This window comes from Chinchilla lanigera, unplaced genomic scaffold, assembly GCF_000276665.1.
Source record: "Chinchilla lanigera isolate Chin_1 unplaced genomic scaffold, ChiLan1.0 scaffold00106, whole genome shotgun sequence".
In the NCBI taxonomy this organism is placed as follows: Eukaryota; Metazoa; Chordata; class Mammalia; order Rodentia; family Chinchillidae; genus Chinchilla; species Chinchilla lanigera.
Genome location: NW_004955507.1, coordinates 2,182,189 through 2,205,336, shown reverse-complemented (window position 1 = coordinate 2,205,336; position 23,148 = coordinate 2,182,189). Strand labels below are relative to the sequence as shown.

The 23,148-nt window shown below is 35.0% G+C and overlaps 1 protein-coding gene across 11 annotated transcripts in view; it reads right to left on the bottom strand.

Annotated features, from left to right (window-relative positions):
• Nucleotides 1-23,148, bottom strand: part of Cc2d2b (coiled-coil and C2 domain containing 2B) — a 101,880-nt gene that overhangs the window by 56,997 nt on the left and 21,735 nt on the right. For 9 of the 11 annotated variants that reach the window (XM_013506214.1, XM_013506216.1, XM_013506218.1 and 6 more), the window contains 11 exons: nucleotides 22,013-22,222; nucleotides 19,781-19,878; nucleotides 15,450-15,590; nucleotides 13,053-13,161; nucleotides 12,716-12,834; nucleotides 9,144-9,321; nucleotides 7,677-7,827; nucleotides 6,326-6,473; nucleotides 4,277-4,415; nucleotides 2,572-2,775; nucleotides 1,153-1,245 (listed from right to left, as the gene is read on the bottom strand). In XM_013506214.1, coding sequence (XP_013361668.1) covers nucleotides 1,153-1,245; nucleotides 2,572-2,775; nucleotides 4,277-4,415; nucleotides 6,326-6,473; nucleotides 7,677-7,827; nucleotides 9,144-9,321; nucleotides 12,716-12,834; nucleotides 13,053-13,161; nucleotides 15,450-15,590; nucleotides 19,781-19,878; nucleotides 22,013-22,222 — 1,590 coding nt within the window. Of the gene's footprint in view, nucleotides 1-1,152; nucleotides 1,246-2,571; nucleotides 2,776-4,276; nucleotides 4,416-6,325; nucleotides 6,474-7,676; nucleotides 7,828-9,143; nucleotides 9,322-11,662; nucleotides 11,772-12,715; nucleotides 12,835-13,052; nucleotides 13,162-15,449; nucleotides 15,591-19,780; nucleotides 19,879-22,012; nucleotides 22,223-23,148 lie in introns of those variants that run through there. The other 2 variants (XM_005407556.2, XM_013506223.1) reach the window with 2 other exon arrangements.

Here is a 23,148-nt window from a genome sequence, read left to right as displayed (position 1 = left end):
TTCTGGAGATAATATAACCTAGACACTAACAACCTGCTTGAATGGGACAGAAAAATGGGGTTGTGAGAATGGGAAAAACGTAACTAAGTCCTGAAAATTATCCTTCCACACGGACAACAAATTGGTCCCCCAGAAGGTGAACCAGACTTCTCTGACCCCAAGACTCTTCACTCTCTTTTCTGTCTCCTTCAGCATCCTTCAGACTGGGATCCTTACTGTTTCTCCCTCAGGCCAGGAGTACTTCCCTCAGAGTTTTTACATGTGGTTTCATTATCCTATAGTGTTGTTTCTCCCCCTAAAACTCCATGACTAGTTCCCTCACCTCTTTTAAGTCTAAACAAGTAGCAGTTCATCTTTGAAGTGTTACCTTTTCATGAACTCTCTTGAACAACTTATATTACATTTCACACACCCCAGAACTCCTTACTTCCTGATTTATTTTTATAGCAAGTTTTACCATCTGACACACTAGTTAATGGTTGCTCATTATCTGACTTCTCCCACTAGAATATAAACTCAGAATGTCATAGTATTAAACTATCCTAGGATAGCAAGTAAGTCTTTATAGCTACAAAATTTTCTTAAAGTCCCTTCCCTGGATTTCTACATAAATTGTAAGCACTTTCAACATCACTTCTGCTCTTGCCCTCTTACTGATTCCCTACTGTCCTCCCTCCTGGTCTTCCCCATACATAAAAAAGAGAAAGTATAAAGAGGATATGAATTCTCTTTTCTTATGAGCAACAATATGTCTTTATTTTTCAAGATAACAAACTCAATATTAAAGTACATCCCAACTTTTCTTTTATGTCTATAACTGGTGAAGAGGTAAGAAGACCACGGATAGAGAAAAGCACCTGCCAGTGATAAAGGAGGGTTTAAAGTGAATTTTGGGAAGTATGTAGCATTTGTGTTTAACCAGAAGTTAGAATGTACTTAATAATGAGTTCACTGGCAATGAATGATGTAACCTAAATCTGAAAAGAAAGTCTTAAGAGAATAGAAAACTTGGTATTCAGAGAGAGGCGATGAATAAGTGGATTTGTCCCCCTGACTATCTGGGAAGGGAATAGTGCCATGTGTCTAATAGAAATGCTATCAACTAAAGTAATGGCAGACAACTTGATGATGCAGTGTTGCTGTTTCTGTTACCTTTCTCAGATAATTGATGGCGCTAATCCTCTGTGCAGTAATAGAATTTACATCCAAGGTAGACATATCCATTTCTACCTGACTTTCATGCTCCTAAACAGAGAATTTTGTTAGTTTCACTTCAATGTAACAAATGGTTCAAATATGATGTAGTGATATAAAAATATCATTATTCATTTCAGTTCACATGTAGGATGACAATGGCAATACTCTGAAATTGGCAGAGGAAAATATTCTGTCTGACTTTCCAAGAACTGGACAAAAAATTTATGACTATAGCCTATTTGCTTCTGGAATGAAGTCTATTCATTTTTAAAATAGAATAATGGTTGAGACAAAATTTGTGACTGAAAAATGAGATGAGAAAAGTCATTTTGCAAGAACACATCCAATCTCATTTGATTTCTGAAGCTAAGCAGGTTCAGGCCTACTTAGTATGTGGATGGGAGAAAAGTCACTTTGCATTTCTCTTTTCACTTCTGAGCCAAACCTAAAGAATGTTATAATCTCACTTGACTCAGATCATGAGCATACTTCCACTGCAATTTGAGTCTTCAGATAATGCGCCCTGTATAAATTTGTGCGTCCTTTCAGTGGCTGAGTGGACATCAGAATCTTGTATCTTTATCTAAATTGGCTGGTGTCACTCTCTAGTGAAAATTCTGCTGCACAGACATTGGCTTCAGAGATGGCACAATAATTGCTTTCTTCTTGAACTAACTCTTAGCAAGTTCAAGTACTATAATTACTTCAATTAGTTATTTCTACAGGAATCATTTCTTATAATTCCTCTATTGTAAAACTGGCGGTATGCTGGTGTTTAACAGTGGGTTCTTTGAAGTGGGAGGAAAAGCTCCAGTTGATAGCATTTGGTGATTTATGGCATGAATACTCCCCTAGCAGCAAATGAAATCACTACAGGTAGAGTTGGGGTGTGATATGTGCAACAGACTCTCACCAGGTGATGTCAGGCAGCTATAGCACACCACCAGGTAAGACATACTTTTCCTCCCTTTTTACATATTTTAAAAATTCTGAAATTGAGATGTGCCCTATAATCATTGTGTAAATTAATTGCAATAGTTTCTTCCTCTAGCCCCAATAGCTGCTATTAAATTAATGAAATAACAAAAATATATAATAACAAAAATACAACAGTGAAATAAATCAAAACATACTTCAAGGATTTTGGTTGTTAAATAGATTGTTTGGACAGTACTAAATTATGAAGCCAAGCTAAGGACTTTGGTGAAATATGGGAGATCTGTTCCTTCCTAATGCCTAAAACAGACATAATGAGGTTAGGGTGACCTGTCTCTAGATATTAGTTAAAAACGATAAAAAAAACTAAGATAGAGTTAAAGCATCAAAATATAAACTTTATCATATAAGAAACTATATTCAAATAGAAATCAATACCTGAAAGACTAAATCCGGAATCTCTCTATCATAGAGGGGCACTTGCTGCAGGAGAAAAATATCTAATTGACCAGTATTTCTAAGTTGCAGAAGCTGAAAACGTTTACTCTTTTTGATTTCTTCTTCAGAAACGAAGTTAAACTCATCTTGTAGTTGTTCAAGACGGAAATACTGTGGAATATCCTGCCCTTTATGTCTCATATACTGTAAACACAAAAATGTAAAGTCTTGATATATTAATTTTTAAAAACAAGAATTATTTCAAAACATCTCCCACTGTGAGATATAAGATTCACAATACAAGTAGGAATGGAGCAATTGAACTGTAGAGGGGTAGGACCTGCAGAAATACAGAATCCTACTTACAAGGCTTTCCAACCTTTTCTCAGTCATGACTTACACAGGAAATGAAAACTGTATTCTACAAAGAGTTAAAAGATGAGACTGTTCTTATCTGGTTGCCTGAAGAGCTGAAGAAGAATTGATATTTCTGTATACCTGTAACCAATTTGTGCATTGGCTGGGAAGCTCTGGTCAAGGAAAGCTTAATTTTAGCAATCTAATTTATAAATTGCCTTTATTTAACAAATGCAAGTAAGTGAATGGTAAATGCAAGGATTATTACTAGCTGGTATCAGAGAGACAAATATTTATTAGCTGTAGTTTTATAAGGAAAGATAAGGCACATGAATGAATAATTACATTAATAGGCAAAAAGAGAATAGCAGCATAAGAGATTATGTGAAAGAAAGAACAAAAGAAAGAAAGAAAGAATGAAGGAAGGAAGGGAGGAAGGAAGGAAGAAAAAGAAAGAAAGAAGGGGAAATTATGTAAGTATGTATATACAGGATAGCTAACATAGTTGAGCTACTGTCTTGTATTGCTTTACTGAAAGAAACAGTTAATGATTACTTGACTGATCAGTACTGCATATCTCTATTAGTTTTCCTGAGAAACCACCTTGAAGATATCAATATGTAATACAACAAGCATTGTTAATTTCCTACCACTTTGTTTGTAACTCTGTATTGTCTGTATTGTTCTTTTGCTATTTTGTAAATGTCTGTTTGTTTATGTGTTTTCCTTCTATTTTTCAAAATAAAAAAAATAAAAGGAAGAAGAAAAGAAAGAAAGAAAGAAAGAAAGAAAGAAAGAAAGAAAGAAAGAAAGAAAGAAAGAAAAAGGAAAGAAGGAAAGAAAGAGAAAGCTGACAGAAGGGTGAGGAAAGAAGAGTGTATGTCTAACTGCAAACATTTATGAGATTTGCACAGTGGATTAGAGCGCCACAGTGGGTGTCCTTCTAGGTAGAGCAATCGTATGAAGACAGTTAGTGTGGGATACATAGAACAGTTCATTTAGCTATAAGGAAGAATACAAGGTGAGCAGGTAATGGAGCCTGAGGAAAAGAGTGCATCTGTAAGACACCTGATAAATCATACTAATATCTGTAGTATCTATTGGCACATGACAAACGTGCAATAATAGATGGTACCTGGAAGAGTAGCCCTAAAGTAGGAATTATTTTGGTTGCCGAATATCTCATTGCCTTTTTAATACTGGAAGCTAAAAACTGCATCTGTCCTCCACTTTATCTTTACATGTCCTTTACTGCCTAAAAAGCACACAGCAAACTACGGGGGAGTAGAGAGAGATAGAGCTTAGGAAATAAAATATATCTACAGTACTGATATTTTCTATGACTTACCATAATAAGTTCCATTAATTCAGAATATTCTGGATTATTTGGATCAATCCTGACTTCATCTGCCCATTGAAAAAGCTTCTGTGCATTAATAAACCATGGAATTCCAGGAATACTTCTGACCTCTACATTCCTTAACAAACTTACATAGAGAAAATATTTTGTGATTTGGGTGCAATATGTCAGTTAGTCATCTTTGTATGGACTAAAGCTTGTCCAGTTGAGGTATTTACAGATAAAACCCATTCAGTCTTCATAATGCAATGCATGTATGTGCCAATTCCCCATGATGAATGTATTTATTATGCATTGCAACATATACTAATAAAAGTGGAAAAAACAAAGAAAACACAACAAAAAGATGTATCTTCTAGTTCTTCTCATATTCTAACTCTGTCATAGCTTTTTGATAAATATCTACTCTCCCTTAAGGGACAAAAAGATTTGTAAGGATATAGTCTATAAATATTTATCTTTGCTCTATCCACTTTGTGGATAGCTAAATTATAGTCAGTGCTTAATTATATGGTGATTATTGAATGTATTCTGTAAACCCAAAGCATAGTAACTTAGTATGTATTTTCTTCTTATAGGATATACAATATTATGTTTTAATCCAAATATTTTCTTAAATGAAATTAAGTAAATAATAAGCAATACATAAACTTTAGATTGTATCTTTACAGTTGAAATATAGTAGAGAGTAATGCAGTTAAGTGGGCAGTGTGGGCCAGGTAAGTTCTTCAGTTATATGAGACCATATTCAAACATTAATGCTATAAAAAATAGGCTAAGATTAGTAATATATCCTCAGCGATCTAACTATAGGTTAAGAGTAGAAGGAATTTAACCCTAAAGAGCAAGGATTTCTAGAGAGCCACCAACTATCTTATTTACTATCTTCACAGAAAATCTCTTCTGTCATGTGCAGTTAGAAGAATTTAGACTAGATTTCTAAGATCCTTCCATAAAGTACTTGAGAAAAATTTCTGTCTATAAATAAGGATTCCAGAAATACCTTTTTGACACAGTCAATAATGTTTTGCCCAAACATGGAGACACATTTTATACTGTCTCCTTTTCATTATCTCCTGTTCATATATCTATGATGAGTTTTCTCAAGCTATTGCTGACAAAACCAGTATCTAGAATGGTGGGATGGAAGCAAAATTACAAATAGATGAACTTTGAATAGTATTTCTTTTACTTCCTAGTGTGCCCTCATGGTTGAATTGCTTTGATGTCCTTGTTATAAGAGATTTCCAGGACCCCATATCCTTGACACCTCATGGAACATATTTTCCATTTCCTAAAAACAGTTTTAGCCCAGATTCCCTAGAAAAGACAGCCATAAAGACAAGGCTTAAATGCTAATGAATTGATTTTGGAAAGAAGTTATCCTTTTTTTTTTAAAGAAAGTTATAATTGAGTTTCAATAAAGTCCCACGATTTCTGCTTCCAGTAAAGTAATGAAAACCTCAAAGCCTTGTTTGACTGACTCCCTCAGTTGCCGTTATAGGTGTTCAGTTGATGACTGTGACAAAATCCACAGTAATCTGCACACCCTCTCCACAACCAAACACTAAGTAAAGCAGTCTCTTGGCTCAAGATCAAAGTATTGAAATTTTTTACTTTGTGGATGACCTGGAGATAGCATTAAAGGGCCTGTGAAATTCCAGATATGAAATAAAATTCCTAAGATTTTTCTTCCTAAAAAAGATAATGCATAAATCATTCTTTGGTAATCCAGAATGATGGGGAAACTGAAAAACACTAGGAATAAAATCTTTGGGAGTCATAGCTTTTGCTTGTAAGTTAAGGATTATGAAAATGCCTCTGTTATTATCCATGTGGCTATAATCCTAAACACCGAAGAAACATACAGTATTCTCTTACATATAAATACATTCATTGATTTAGGTAAAAAGCATGTCAATATCCAAATAAACTAAATTGTTCCTACTACTGCCTGGGTTCTCCCTTCTACACATGTGTGTTTTGTGTAATGCCTGGCTGAGACTGCATTATTTTTCAAACATAAAACTTTATTACCCGTAGTTCGTAGCTCTTAATGACTGTGACATAGGTGCCAGAGGAATACCATTTTCATCTAAGGCCCATGACAGAGAATAGCTAAGTTTTCCTGATGTTAAAAGACAAAGTTCTTCAGTTCTACTTCCCTCGAGAAGAAAAGGCACATCTGTTCATAAAAGGAATTAAAAACATATGATTTGTTTACAAAGTGTGCGGTTGAAGCACATGGTAGGTTGTCCCCCTTACTTCCGTTTATGGAACCCCAGGAACACAAAGTAAGTTCTGTGCTGACCCCAGCTTTTATCCAAGCACTCGCCCTCATTTCTCCTCTAAGATACCTAAAGGAAGATGTCTTCACACAAACTACAAAAGAGAGAGGGAAAAATATTGAGCAGACTACACAGAGATAAATATCTCTATTTTCCTTTTCTAAATCCTGGATGTTTCTTAACCATTCTTTCTGGGAATGGCTTGTGGAAGAAAAAAAGACCACTGGCAGCAGAAGAGATTCTTTTTCACTTTTCCCTGCATTCTTACATCTTCTGCCCATCTCATTTTTATTCGCAACCTCTAGAGAGTTGAACAATACTGCTGAAAACTTGCGGAGTTCCCAGGTTCCTTAAAGTTTTTGAGTGCAAAGGTTTTTCCCCTGGGTCTCCACGTGTTGTTCTGCTTTGTATGGGTCCTAAGCAAATGGCATTTTTCTCTCATTCTCTGCCCTTTTGGTCTCTTTTGTCTACTTTTCTTTTTCTCCTTTCTTTGTTCACTTGTTCATGCTTTCTTCCTTTGCACCAGATGGATACAAGTTTGCAAAACCTCTACAAACCTAGAACAAAGGAATCTTGGGGAAAGGAAAGGAAAGACAATAGTCTCAGAGTTGTCCTAATTTAACTGCATAAGAGTAAAAGCATTGGAAACACAAATGAATAGAAACATTCCTTCTTTTCTCTGACCCTTTCAGTGCCCTCTTTCTTTCCTTCCCTCCTTCCTTTTCTTTCTCCCTTCCCGACACAGTTTGAAGACTATTTCACATGTCCTGGGATCCCCTTAGGTTTACTGAAGGATATAGGCAGAGGCAGAGCAACTATTCCCACAGCAGCAGAGCTTGAGTTTGGGAAAAGCATATATTTGTCTTATGGCCTAGCAGAAGCATAGCTTTTCATGGTCTAAAGAAACCTGAAGTGCTAACTGCAAATTTAAAATTTCCCAAAGAGCGGATTCAAGACAAAGTTTTAAACTATCTAGTTTAACATGAGAACAGAGAATTTAATTCATTTTAAGCCAAATATAAATACTGGATTCATTCTTCGTGTAGATGACTCGGGGTCTTGTGAAGAAAATTGGGAAGGAGCATTTTAAATAAACTCACTGCTTCCTACTTCTCCATCCGCAGGTATGACCAGCTTATCAGAGCTAAATTCTACATATTCCAAAACAGTTTTGCCTTTCAGCTCTGTGTTGTTAGGTAAAGGTAAATATAATTTTGCCAGTAAACTTGTCCTTTTACTTATTTCATAAACCTAAATAGAAAAGAAATAAAAATATACAATATACTGAAAATTACACAATAGAAAAATAAAAACATAAGGACCCTCAATAATATACTTGTGTTCATTTTTTAAAAGTACTAGAATAAAAATATAACATTTCATTCACATATTTAATGAAAAATATATAATAATATGACCTTAGATATATAATCCCTTTTCCTGGTTTTATAGAAAGTGAAATGCATAAGAAGCTTACAAATAGGTTTTTAGACTAAAAGTACATATAGCACAATATCCATATAACTTACTATTTTGTAGCACTTTGAAAGTTCTTCATCTCATTTAAAACTAATAAAAATTATAGGAAATAGATCTTATTCTTCCCATGTCATAAATGAAATGGTGGCTCTATATCAAACTATATGTTTTTAAGGGATTAAACTCTGGTAGAATTGCTTAGGAAACAGGGCAAGTCATTGGTTCATGGAATTCAAGGATTACTTTAATAAACTATGGGAACTAGGAGGAAAGAAAGTTCTAGAAGAAGAAAAAAGGAGGTGCTGAATAGCTCCACAGAGCTTCAGATCCTCAAGTCTTCTGATTCTCTGTGCTGTCCTTTCTCTGGAGTTTCATGTAAATTTACTGCTCTAACTATAAATTTATTTGCAGTAGGAAAACCTTATTTTGACCTATATTGTGCTGTTAAAACTTGGAGAAATGTTGCTCTGTTCTCTAAAGAGAAAGAAATTAATAAATCTTTTTTCTCCTCTCAACTTTACTTCTAGGTCTAGCTTTAGGCTTAGCCCATTAGCAGTCAGGACTTTTTGTCAAACCTCCTTAACTATTCCTAATTTTCTCCATCATCCTCTTTTCTTTCCATTTAATATAGAAAGTTTTGGACAGAGATCGGGGTCTATGCTATGTTCTTTTGTCTGATTCTTAAAGGGATCCAAATTACCAAAAACATGATAGAGAAATACAGGAACAGACTGAACCCATCAAGTCAGGGCTAGGAAAATGTGTAGAAAACATCCAATGGTCACAATAGGTATGTAACTTATTTTACTTTAAACAACTCCCTCCAGCTCATTTGTGAATGCAAAATAATGCTGCATAGCCAAGATTGATGGGAATTTTAGCAGGAGAGAACTATTTGGAGCAAACACAAATCAAATGATGTAATTATGACATAAGTGAGATAGATTATACATTTGTTAATTGTAAATACATTGCTAGGTGTAGAAATCTATAATTTCAATATAAAAGAAATAACGTCATATAGAATAATAGCTAACAAGAAAAAGGATGTATGGCATAAAACAGGAAAGCAAGTAACATTAGCATACCTCCAAGCAAATTGTTTCTGGCGAATATATTAACTGAATATTGAAAATTTGCTGAAACATGACTTTAAAATCAAACTGTAGGGAAGATACTGAAGTGCAAGAAACCTGTTTGTTGTTGTAAAATATCTTAATAAAATATTTCAGCTTCTGAATTTTGGCTCTCCTGTTTTGCTCATGCCTATAAATTAAATAAATAAACCATGAAAAACAAAATGAGTGTACAATATTCTTCTTTTCAAAACATATCATGTTGGGTCTGGGGATTTAGCTCAGTGGCACAGCGCCTGCCTGGCAAGCACAAGGTTGTGAGTTCAAGCCCGGTTCTGGGAAAAATAAAAACAAGAAAACATATTATGTTATAAAGAAGATGACCATTTAGAGAAAAAAGGTGTCTTGCAGTTGCCTATTTATGGGTAAATGTTTGTCTTTCCCACTTGAGTTTTTTTAAAAAAGATATATACTCAGAAATAGAAAGAGAACTAAAATCAAGGTACTAGAAATCATTCAGTCATTTATTTTACTACAGCATTTTCCCACCAGATGTTTCATAGGAGGAGAAAATTAGCAGACTTGGGCATAGATGGGGGGGTTATATCAAGAATTCAAAAAATATTTCCTAACTTTTATAAGACATCATGCAAGCTTTACACACATTTTAAAGATGTGCAATAGGTAATAGGGTTTCTATTATCTTTCTTTTTTTTTTTTTTTTTTGTCTTTTTGAGACAGGATTTCACTACGCAGTTCAGGCTGGCCTTGAACTCACTTTGTAGCCCAGGCCAGCCTCGAACTCACAGTGATCCTCCTGTCTCATCCTCTTGAGTGCTGGGATTACAGGGGTGCAACACCATGCCAGACCTTTTTTATTTTACTTTACTTTATTTTATTTTATCTTATTTTCTTATCTTATCTTGTTGTATACTTCCTTTCTTTCTCAGTACTGGAGACTGAACTCAAGATTTTCCACTGAATACTGAGCTAGTTTTTACTATTCTTGTTTTTAAATAAGTCTTGCTGAGTTGCCAAGCTGAGCTCCAACTTGCCATCTTCTTGTCTTAGCCTCTCACAGTGCAGGACTCTTGACCTCTTAAAGATCTTTGTAAATCACTTTAGGTTTTAGGCTTTAACTTTCTATGGGACAGTTGGGAAAGTGTTCTTTCTTTGAACCCAAATGTCAGAGAAGGCTGACTTTGAGGCTTCTATGGAAACATTTGTTAGAAATAAAATGATCTTGTGAATGATATGGAACTCTTAGAGTCATTCATTCATCCACCCATCCAATTAACATTTATTATTTTTCCCGGCAACTTATCTAAAGAGATCTTATCCCCAGCAAACTGGTTGGAAGGTAAGCCCTAGGTTGATACATGAAATCTCCTTTTACTCCCCACCCTAATCATGCTACGGATCCAGAATCTCCCTGCCCCTTTATCTCCCTGTCTTACCTGTAACCTCAGAAGTCTGGGAAATATATGCTATCTCTTCCTGTCTCCCTGTTGGCCTCTTCTGACCATCTTCCCAATTACCTTCAGATAAATATCTTAGCACATATTGCCCTTGATGCTGCTCTCTAAATGTAGTTTTAACACGGAGCTCATAAATTGAAATGAAATTTTGTTAATTCAGGATTATATTTTAAGGAAATCTTGCCTTTTTGTTCAACTTGTAAATCATTTTAAATTCTTCTTTAATCTCTGTATTCTTTTCATATTTATCCTTGATATCAACATATTACTGTTTTCTACAGAATCCATTGTTATTGAACTGGATGTTTGGACTGCAGCACTACTGATACTATGGCTTTGAAAAGATATAAAGCGTTATATATCCTTTTGCTTTGACTTCCACTGTTTTAGTCTAGGTTGTCCAGCATCAAGGTCCTCTTCTTTCTCCTTTTTTTCTTTCTTACGACTTAAATTTTATGGCTCCTGTTTTCTTACCCACATTTAGATGATCCTTTTCTATGTGTGTTTTACATAATAAATGATTCCAGGAACTTACTGGAAAGAGGTACAGAACAAATAAAAAATCGCTTCACTGCTGGACTTTGCTGGTCAGAAAGAAGGTGGTGAAATTAAACATTTATGTTTGCTATTCTTTATGTTCAGTTTAAAATGTAACCGCCCTGTTGTGATATATAAGCAAATGATCCCTGAGAGTCTTACGCACCTTTAGGGAGGGCTTTTTGGAAGATGATTATATTATGGAGGTATTATAGCTAACTTGCTGCCAGGAAGTGAGACCTGGTTGGAAGAGGTGAGTCACTGGGGGCAAGACCTGACAGGGTCTATCTCACCCATGGGCTCCTCCCTTCCTGGCGCTCATGGCTGAGCAGCATTCCTCTGTACAGGACCTTCTCTCACGTCACGTCAGCTCTGGATAAGCTGACTGTGGGCTGCAACTCAACAAACATGAACCAAAAATACGGGTGTTGGGTATTTTGTCCCAGCAACAAGGAAAGGGAGGAAAACATGCGTACTCATTCATTTAAATAATCTGCATGTTTCTTGGGTACCCACTATGTTCCAACTCTGTGATAACTGATGTACAAACACAATAGTCAAAGATGGATTAGAAAAATGTCTTCTGCGGGATAGAGATGTTTCAAAACTGGACCTAGTTCAGTGATCTAAGCTGCCATATCCTCTTTAAGGTCGATGGGATCCACAGTCCTAGTAGATGAGAGAAATGAGAGTACGCATGACGTATGTTTCACATTAGTCTCAAGTGTATAGTTCAAGCAAGAAGGTATAACTGGGAAAGAATGTTTGTACTGTCAAAGAAGGAAACTGTCTAGAGGGCCCTCTTGCTGTGGAATAATTTTTCGTTTGGTTTACATTACAAATAACCTTTATTGGTTACCATGGTACATGGAAGAGAGACTATGACAGCGATAGCTCTGGGCAGAGTTTGTAAACTTATTCATAGCCCTCCATGAAAAGTTACATGGAGTAGTTTTTATGAAGCCAAAAGTTCTTTAACAAGGAAAGGTGACGGTACAATCTCCTCCCCTTCCTCTCCCATTCTCTCCCCTCTCTTCCTCCTTCGTTTTACTGTAACTTTATATCTTTCCCAACTATACCTGAATAAAAATTTACCGCCATCACAGAATTTTAAAAAGTGATCAATATATTAAGCTTATTCCATAAAACATGGCAAGGCAAACTGGTTTATGTCCCAGCTCAGGCACATATTAAATGTGTGATCTTGGACTACTTAACTTTCCATAAGACCCAATTCCCTCACTTCTAAGATAAGGATAATGTAAGACTCCATAGAGCCATAGTGACAATTAAATGTGAAAATATAAATTAAAGAACACTTGGGCTGGGGATTTAGCTCAGCGGCAAAGTGCCCGCCTGGCAAGCGCAAGGTCGTGAGTTCGGTCCCCGGTACCGGAGAAAAACCAAAATAAATAAATAAATAAATAAATAAATAAATAAATTAAAGAACACTTAACAATGTATCTGGTATATGGTACCCATTCAAGAAATCTAACATTATTATTATTATTAAGAACAATATAATTAATAGGCAATATATAATAAAAACAATTCTTTAAAAATGCTTACAGTGGACAGTTGGATAAGTTTGTTAATTCTGCTGTGAAATAAAGCTGTGGCCTCAAGGTAATTGGATTTGTTCTTTCAATTTCTGTTTCTTCAAGTTCAGAAGCTAAAAGTGAGAAGCTCTAGAAACAAAACAAATTAAATAAATAAATAAATAAATAAATAATTTACCATGTACATTTACCATCCAGGACAACTATTTTTAAAAGTACATTTCTATTTCTTATATTTGTCATTTTGTTAGGTAACCATTACAAATACCAAAATTTCCTATTCTACTAAATAGTGAAATACTATAACTAGTTAAGAGGAATTGAATGTTACTTTGTGATATAAATACCTCCTGTTTTTCTTCATGCTTAAGTATTTTTCCTTCAGTTTTCTTTTTGGTCTCAGACACTTCTGACATTTGTGCTTGTTCTTGCTCATCAGATTTATTCATTTCCATCCTAGTTAATAATAAATAAAGTTATTTAAAGCAGAAATAATGGAAGTATTTAAGGCTTGTAGGAGGTCTTGCCAAAACAGACACACACACAAACACACACCTACACATATTCACAGATGACCAATAATTTACAATTTATTTTATATCCTAAGGAAGTGACCAATATGCTAACTCTTGACAAAGAGAGTTTCCTGCCAAAATGAGATGGGAATATACCTGCAACTTCCTGCTAGCCCATTTTCTGCCAGTGTCACTTTGTAAAACTTGCTTTAGCTAAGATTACTGTGAACTGCCATATCAGGAAATCCAATGGACATTTATAGTCCTGAACTATGGCTGGGGGAACTTAGCTTGCGTGGCAACACAAAGGGCTTTTTGGGCCTGCTGTGGCACATGTGCCATATGTGTGCCACCACTGCTTTAACCAGGACTTCCTCTCATTTATCCTCCTTTTCCAAATCATTCAATGCAGCTTCTCAAGTCTCAGTCCTTGAGTTTCTTCTTGTCATTTTTACCTTGTCCCTAAGTAGTTTCTGTACAGCTATGGCTTCCGTTACAATTACTAAATTACAGAGTTTCATATTTTTATCTTTAGCAAGATCATACATTCAGCTGCCCACTCAGTTGCTTTATTTGGGAAAAACTTAAAGTCATCTCAAATTCAATATGCCTCAAAACAAAAAGATGAAGGACAGATAACCTGAGCTCAGTGTGTAGGTATCAGGCCTTCTTGTCACAAATGCAGCCTTTCTACAAGTTTATTCAGTTAGGGTCCAAAAGGATGAGGCTTGTTGTTAGATCAAGAGTGATAAACCCGGCCAGGAAACAGTTCCTAGGAGCATCTTTAAACAGACAACTTTTCTAATTGATCAAAAGGATACCTAAACGGCTGAAACAAACTGCTCCAACTTAGGGTCACTGAAGGCTAATTTTTCTGGTGCAATCTCATCACTGACACTGTGGGACTTAGTTCAGAGCTATCCAGGAAGAAGCAGTCTGGAGAGATAAATCTAAGCCAAAATCCAATGGGAAAATGGAATAATTAAATGTCAGGAAGAACAAATATGAAGAACAAATATGAGACTGGAGTTCAAAGTAATGGGAATGGGGGGCTGGGGATTTAGCTCAGCGGCAAAGCGCCTGCCTGGCAAGCGCAAGGTCGTGAGTTCGGTTCCCGGTACCGGAGAAAAACCAAAAAAAAAAAAAAAACAAAGTAATGGGAATGAGATTTAGTAGCGAGTAGACAATATAGATCCAGAACCACCATTCTGGGTAACCCTTATGAAGCTATGGCTCTTCTTTGTTGTTCAGGAGTTCATGACACATGGGTACGACAAATTGGTTTAAAAGATTAGAAGCAAGTCATTATGTTTACATTAATTTAGAAGTACACAAGCCATGCTGAGTTTAGGTTTGCAAACTGTCAGAAGCAATCCTTAAACCAGGTCTACCTATAATCTCAGCACTCTAGGATGCTGAGGCAGGAAGACTGTAAGCTTGAGCCCAGTCTGTGCAATTTAGTGAGACCTTTTCTCTCATTTAAAAGGGGCGGGGGTGAGGGATGAGGATATAGCTCAGTTTGAAGGCCCTGGGTTCCATCGACAGTACTACAAAAAAAAAAAAATCTCCTACAGCCAAAAAAAATCAACAAAAGACACATTTTCCTTGTTGTCTGAAATTACACTACAAGGTTGCAGTTTTGAAAAAGAAAAGACCCAGGATAATGAGTTCACAAGCAGCTTAGGTGATTTAACAAATTTGGTTTTGCATTAGAATTATCTATTCCAGTACATATATTTTACAACTTCATCCAATTCCTAAAATATGCTTCACCATAGAGCACGGTAATGGGACAGGTTCATGTTTATTAAAAATGCCAAAGTGTTTCCAAGGTGCATTCGCACGGACTAGAAACGCAGTTGTCTTTGGCTCAGGAGCTTTGACAACATCTGTGGTACCCTTCAGGCATTCAAACAGGTGTGCAGCAGTATTTCACTCTGGTTTGAATTTGCATTTCTCTATTGATATGACATGATGTCACGAGTAAGAATTCCTCATGTGTTCATTTGCCATCTATGTACTTTCTTTAGGAAAGTGTTTGTTCAAAGCCTGTGTCCATTTTTAAATTGGGTTGTTTTCTTAAATTGTAAGAATTGTACAAGGTATAAGTCCTTTGTTGATCACATGGAATGGTTGTATAGACTGTAGATCTTTTCCCCATTCACTGTGATTTTTCATTACTCATGAGCAGTTCCTTAGGAGACAAGAGCAAAGAAAGCAGCTTCTTACCTCTGAAACAGCAACTTTACTGTAGTGCTTGTAAAACCTTGCCGTTGTCTAAGGGACTTTATCTGCTTCCAGGTCTGTAATACACTATGTAGCAGGGATAGGTCCTTTTCCAGTTCTAAGTTATATAGTTGTTTTGTATTGCTGCAACAATAATGGCAAATCAAAAATATGTCTGTTGGTTAGAGCTCTCAGTTATTAAAAATGGTTTGGAAGAAGATTTTAGAATAATTTCTCTCAACCTTCATTTTATTTTCCATTGTACCTGAAATAGCTGTCTTATTTAAAATATTTTCAGAATTTATCATTAAAAAAATCATTCTTTAATTTTTTTTCACTATTTAAAAATTCCTTGTTAAAAAGCAATTTCTCCCAAAAACAGAAATACCTTAACTAGAATTCCACAAGATCCTAAGTACCAAAGAGAGAAGGATATGGAAGAAAATAACAATAAATGAAAAGAGGTAGGAAGCCCATACATTTTGATAATTGTTCTTGCAATCTACTCAGCATTTTAGTTAATTTCTGACTAATACTTCACTACGTATGAAACAGAAACTGCAAACCAGGTAGTACATGCCCTTGTGCTGCTTTTGCTTGCTTTGGTACTGTTTGAGGCACCCACGACTTTTATTTTGCAACCAAATAAGTTCTATGTGGGTGGCTCTAAAGCCATTACAGTGGGACCGGTTCCAATTTAGGATGTCAGAATTTCAAGAGAACTTGAAAGGAGCTAGAGGGGGGGGCTTGCAACAATGAGGGAAGGTAAAACAACAAAGGCTTCCATCTCTTTGCACCTCTGCAATCAGAAGTAGTAATCAATGATCATAGCATAGACCCCCAGTATTTGGACAGTAAGGTCCTTTTCTATCTTCCCAGAACTATATCTTATTTGGAGATATTTTCAACCTTGTCTTTTATTTTTAGCTCATGTTAAACAAAGTTATAGTATGTATTTAATAACTCCATTCTCTTTCATAGTCTTTGCTTGTATGTCTCTGATTATTGGTGCTCTTTCCTCCTCCTGGTATCTTTGTGTAATCGCAACAGAAGACATTATGAATATTTTACTATAATCCTGTGTTCCTTATAATATCATATCTATGAATAATCCCTGAGCTAGAATTAAAATTGTGCTCTTCCAGAAAGAGCATATATTTGGTTTGCCAGTTGTCTGTTATTACTACCAATCTGGGACTATATTAAGTTAAATTCTAAATCTGAGCTGGGTATGGTGGCTCATGCCAATAATTCTAGCTATTTAGGAGGCTAAGGCAGGAGGACAGTACCTTGAGGCTGGCCTGGGCAATTTAATGCAATTCTACCTCAATGGGGATGTAACTCTGTGTTCAATCACCAGTATCAGCCTGGTGTAGTGGCGCATGCCTATAATCCCAGCACTCAGGAGGCTGAGAGAGGAGGATCCTTGCAAGTTTCAGACCAGCCTGGGCTACAAAGTGAGCTCAAGGCTGGCCTGAACTACATAGCGAGACTCTGTCTCCAAATGACAACAAAAAAAATTTAAAAAGTAGAACCAATCACCAGTATCATAAAAATTAAATGAATGAATGAATGAATAAATAAATAAATAAAGGGCTGGGGGTGTAGCTCAGTGGTAGAATGCCCCAGGTTCATTCCTCAGTACCACCAAATTAAAAAATAAATAAATAAATCTAATTCAGGTCATAATTCTGAATTGAGTTTGGTTTCTGATTATGAATTTTCAAAAAAAATTTTCCCTCATACTGTCAATGTTAAAGACAAATTTCTTTGTCATTCCCTTTTAATTACTTTTTGAGGTTTAATGTCTTCTACACACTAGTATTATTAGATGGTCCAGTTAGTCTAAACTTGCTTTATCTTTTGCCTTCAGCACTCTATTAAGCCACCTGCATGATAGATTAAGAATACTAGGTAGGAAATATCCTCACTGTAGAAATGGTTTTGCCTCTGATTTTCTAGGATTTTTCCTTTCACTTTGTGTTTTGGCTTCTGCATATTGCTTATGTTCCTGCTATCTCAACAATTTGTTTATAAAGATAAGTTATGTATTTCATTTGACATTTTAGTTGTTTATGCTGGGAGGGCTATTCAGGAAATCTAGGCTACCATACTGATAGAAACAGAAGCCTATTTTCACTCATTCATTCACTCATTCAGTAAACAATTATTCAGTACTTATTATGTGACAGGCAAAAGGTGGATAAAGAGGTGAAAAGACATACTCTATGGATTCAAGAAGCTTACAGACATGTAAATTAATCAGTGCAATAGAGTGTTATAGATGTTGTATTAGAAATCTGCACAACCTAGACCTTGATTTCAATAGAATGGTAGGCAATAGTAGAGAAAGACTACATAAGATTATGGGTACTCATAAAGAATAGTACTCATTTCAAATCAATAAATATATAATAAATACTATGTGGTAGGAATTGTTTTAGGTGCTAGCTACTATCTAAATGAAGAATACAGAATAAGCACTTATAAATGTGATGAGAGTTATGAAAAGGGAAATACAAAGTGCTGAGGATATATATATATATATTATATATATAAATCTAAACTAATAGGTATGTAAAAGCATCTCTGAAAAAGTGACATAAAATTGAAATAAATTTTGTACATTGACAGTATTAGACAGAAAAAAATGACAGAACATTCTAGAAACAAAGGCATTAAAACACAATATAGAGGTATTAGGATGGTCCATTTAGGACAATGAACTATAAAGTTCCAAGGCATAGGGCCCCTAACATGAGGCTGGAGAGGTAAGCAGGAGTGGAATTATGTAAGGGACTACAGATTATGCTAAAGCTACTGAATTTTATTTTGAAGGTAGTAGGGGGAATCATTAATGAGGTTTTATTTACTAAGCAACCTCATTCTGGTTTCAGTATGGAACAGGGTTCAAAGAGAGGTATTTTAGCATACTAAGTAGTCCACCTGGAAGATAAGTGTTTGAAGTATGCAGAACTGGTCAGAATGCATAGGAGGGCAAGGGCAAGGGAAAAGAGATTTTAAAAATTAAAAAGTAAAAGAATGTGGTTACTAATTGGACATGAAGAATGAGAGAAATAGTAAAAAGAGGAGTCATAAATGACTTGGAAATGTCTTTGCTGGGTACCAGGTAATTGTGGGTGCCAGATACCTAGTAGACAGTCATTAAAAGTTAAGTCAACAGGTATCACTTTAATTGTTTTTCACGTGCACATCTCTTCTAACAGGCACTGTTTTTCAGATGTCCAAAATCTATCCTTTGCAGCATTTCTAAACCACAAACTTAAATTGTCCTGAATCAAAATTTACTACATTGGTTTTTTAAAAAATAAATGTGACTACCTCCTTAGTACCTCACCCCACCCCCTGTGGTGAACCCCTACCTATTACTATTAGACCCCATCTACAGCCAATTTTCTCTTTTTCTTGCATCGAAGTTTGCTTGTTCTGTGTTCATTATGTCAGTGGTTGTTCTTTGCCCGTCAATTTTAGTTAATATAAATAACACTAGTTTATTGTGTTGTAAATACTGATACTTTTCATTTATTCAGCTACCTACCTTTGAGTACTGAGCTCATGCCAGACCTTGTTTAAAGGGATATTCTAACCTTCTCAAATAATATTATCTGCATTTTAAAAGGTTGTTCTAGGAAACCGATCATTTATTTGTTTTTCTCTTACGGCTAAGGATCTGTAGAATGATGTCAGGTCAGTGGACAGGGAGTCAGAAATCTTCTACACCTATCAAATCACTATATAGATTTCTGTGTACAATTGAACTTTCCACCAAATAAGTTACCTTGCAAATGAGCTTTCCTACTTTTGAAACTTCCTTGACACGTTATTATGCTTCATTTTGTAGTTTCCCTGTTGTATCAAACTCTGATAACTTCTCTCAACTAGTTTATAAGTCAGTATTTCTTAACTTGCAAACCACGTTTTCTTTAGACAGGGTCCTAAAATTCATATATATAGAGTCATACCTTTAGACTGAATTATGTACCTTGTACATATGTATACGTGCACCAATTTTCAAATATGTACAAACACCTGACATTAATATCATCTAAGTCCATTTAGAAATATTGGTGAACTCATACTAACTTTCTTCAAAAAGTATTTTTAGAAAACATCAAAAAATTAGTTATTAAAGCTACAACTGCTTTCTTGTGGCACTTCTGTGCAATATTTTTACACAAATATGAGTCTTTAAGGAAGGCTGTAACCATTTCTGTAATTTCCTAAAGATTAGGGATTTTGTACTTCTCTTATTTTATATCTTCTATAGCAAGCTAATAAATGTTTGATGAATACACGAATGATTCAAAACCTACCTTATCTGCCAAGTATAATCTTGTAAAGACTTTCTCATAAGCTGGGTTATTTCAAAGTTTTCATTCACTGATTGGGTAGCATTTGTCAGTGTTTTCAACTATAACAAAAAAAGGAGCTCTTTGTGTATTACATCCGCCTGTAAGCACTACTAGAATTCATCTGTAGGTCTAAGCACAAATGTAGAACTCTCTTGTATATTACTGCCTTGTCTTTCACAATATATTTTCATATGAGAAGTTTGGAGCAGAACTGAGAAGATCCAGAATATCTAGCCAAGCAATAAACATCATACCTTCAACATACTAGGCAATCAATTAATCAGTTGATGTAAGAAATGCCATTAGATCAAGATGGCAGATTGAGCAGAAGTATGTACTTTATCTTCCATTTAAAACCCCAGAGTAAGAAAAAATATATCTATTTTTATCAGTAAAGACATTGCTTTATCACATCCGTATTTATATACCTACACTGATAACCTATGTCTATGTCCCTCCATGAAAGTGTAACAATAACATAGGAAAATAAGAAAAAATAAAATAAGAAGGTATACTGCAGAAGGTATAAAATAGTTATCTTAAACATACTTTCACAGAGAAATAAAACTGAAGGAAACTACACCCTAAACTTCTTGCAGGAGAAATCTGTCCCAGAGGTGACTGCAGTCAACTGATACCAATCCAACTGGAAGACATAAAAGATCCAAACAAATAGGAATACATTCTATTCTTGGCTAAGGAAAACCAATTTTTATAAAGACAGAAGTTCTTTCACAATGCAACAATATACTGCAACCACAATAAAATGGCAATATGGTTAAATATAGGGTAACAGATGAATTCTAAAGTTTGCATGGAAAATCAAATCCATTAAAAATATCCAAAACATTCTATAAAAGACAATAATGAAAAGGCAATTGTCCTACTACATACCATGATTTAATAATTAAACATGGTAATGAAAACAGGGCAGAACTAGACCAGCATGTCTACAGAATAAATAATTCTTAAATAAACCTATATAAATATGATGTGCAACTGGCTTATTCTAAAGGCAGTATTTTAGAAATATAAATTATTATATAATAATTATATAAATTAAGCACAGAATTTGAATACAGAAAAACAAAACTTATTGTTTGGCTATTTGGCCAATCTCTTACGAGAAAAATTGATTTGGAACCCAACTTCTTCCAAGACACAGCTATAAACTCTAGAGAGAAAAAATGGCTATAAATTACACACATAGCACACCATACTACACACGTACACACCACACGCACACTACAAGAATATATAGAAAAGTATCTTTACAATTGTGGTCTGTCAGATATCGGACACTACTGGCTGCCCTTGAATGATCGTTTTTCTTGGTTAGTAGAACAAAGATTGCCTAAGGACAGCTTGGCAACTCCATTAGAATTAAATGTTTAAATACCTGGCAAGGTATTTAATTTAAAATGGGCTTAATCCCCAGGTCTGCACAAAAAGTAACTTGTTTATAGATTTCTGCTTTACAGATTTTTTCCAACAATATTATCTAATTTTAAAATCTGATCTAGCAATAAGAATTTTGTTTCATGAGAGTACTTATATACAGAGACTTTAGGATTGTTTTTCATGTACTCATTAGATGAATGAAATCTATCAAAGCACCTTGTCCGAGAGAACACTAGCTAACAAAATGCTCGCGTACCAGTAACCCAGGAGAGCCTACGTGAAAGGCATAGAGTTTGTGAAAATGATTAGTGGGGACTCTTGATTCTTCCTCAGAATTTATATAGAGTCTTCAGAATGTCAGAGGCAACAAACTGGATTGCTTACCTCAGACCAAGACTCTTCAATTTGACGTGAAATTCAAGACCTCCAATATTCTTAATAAGATACTCTATTACAAAACTTTAAAACTGGACAACTCTTTTAAGTTAAAGCCATAGAATCAGCAATATTACTGATCAGTAAATAATGCATATATGATAAGAATTACTCCAGGATTTTTGAGGCTCTTTCCCCAGCCAGTCAACTCTGTTGTTTTATTTTGTTTTTTTTGTTGTTGTTTTTTGTTTTTTGTTTTTTGTTTTTTTTTTTTCAGAAAAACTAAACTCAAATCACTGTTCTAACTGATGAAGAATACCAACAGAAAATGTTCTATGATAACTTGCTGTATACTAGGAACTTTTTCTCTTTCATAGTAAATGTTCAGCTCTGAAATACAACAAAGTCCATTCTCACCTTTTCATACAGTAGCTGAGGCAAATTCTGTTTCTGCCTCTCCTGAAAACATTCATAAAGTTGCAGCAGCCTCGCACATAGCACTTGTTCTTGATTGAAGAGAGGGTGATGGCTAAATTGCAAACCAATAATGTTGAGATCTAATTGGTACATTTCCCTTTGCCCTTCCATTTTGTTCCTAAAAGAACTTCCAATGTGAGATTTTATTGCCTTTTAAAGAAAAATATAGACAACGTTAATTTGATCCTCTTTAAAATTACAAGTAACTTTTCCTGATAAAAGTAGCATGTAAATTATACAAAAAATAGAGAAAAGTAAAAACAATAATGGTCTTCTTTGAAATTGATTACAGCCTTTAATTTCATAAAACATATTTGTATTACAGCATTTTAGTCATCTTGCTACAAACTATTGTCATCTTCCTTACTCTTGTTTACTGGTGGAAGCTGGACTTATGGGACCAAAAATAATTTCCTATAGAAATACTACGACAAATGTAACAAGTTTGAGTGGAGTTTGGTTACATGATGGTATAATGATCACCTGTTGACCAGCGTAATGATTTAGCAAAGCATTGTTTTTAAATGAATATATTGGTAATCATCTGGAAAATTCCCTGGCGCCACCTCAGCATCTAAACAAATGCTGCATAAGGAAAGTGTTCCTTTTTTCTTTTTTTAATTTTAAAAATTAAAAAAAACTAACAAAACAACAAAGAAGAGAAAATCAAAACAACACAAAAACAACAAAAATGATACATGACCTCAAAACAAAATGATAGGAACTTACAATGGTTGCTACATTACATACTGTTATCTTCAACGAAGTTGCTCAGTCCACTAGACATATGAATGTAAGACTGATCAAATAATCAAAGACAGTAACAAGTAATAATAATACAAAAAACAACATTGGAAATGATGCAGAGCTTCACCATACAAGATAGTAGGACTTCAACAATGGGTCTTATACTGCATATTGTTGTTTTCAGACCAGTCATACTGATTACCAGATTCAAGTGTGCCAAATGAGAGTGTGTTATGGTGTAGATCTAGAATGTCCTCCCAGAATCTGTGTTCAGAGGTGGGACTCTTGGAAAGTTACTGGATTATGGGGGCACTATATGCATCAGTGGA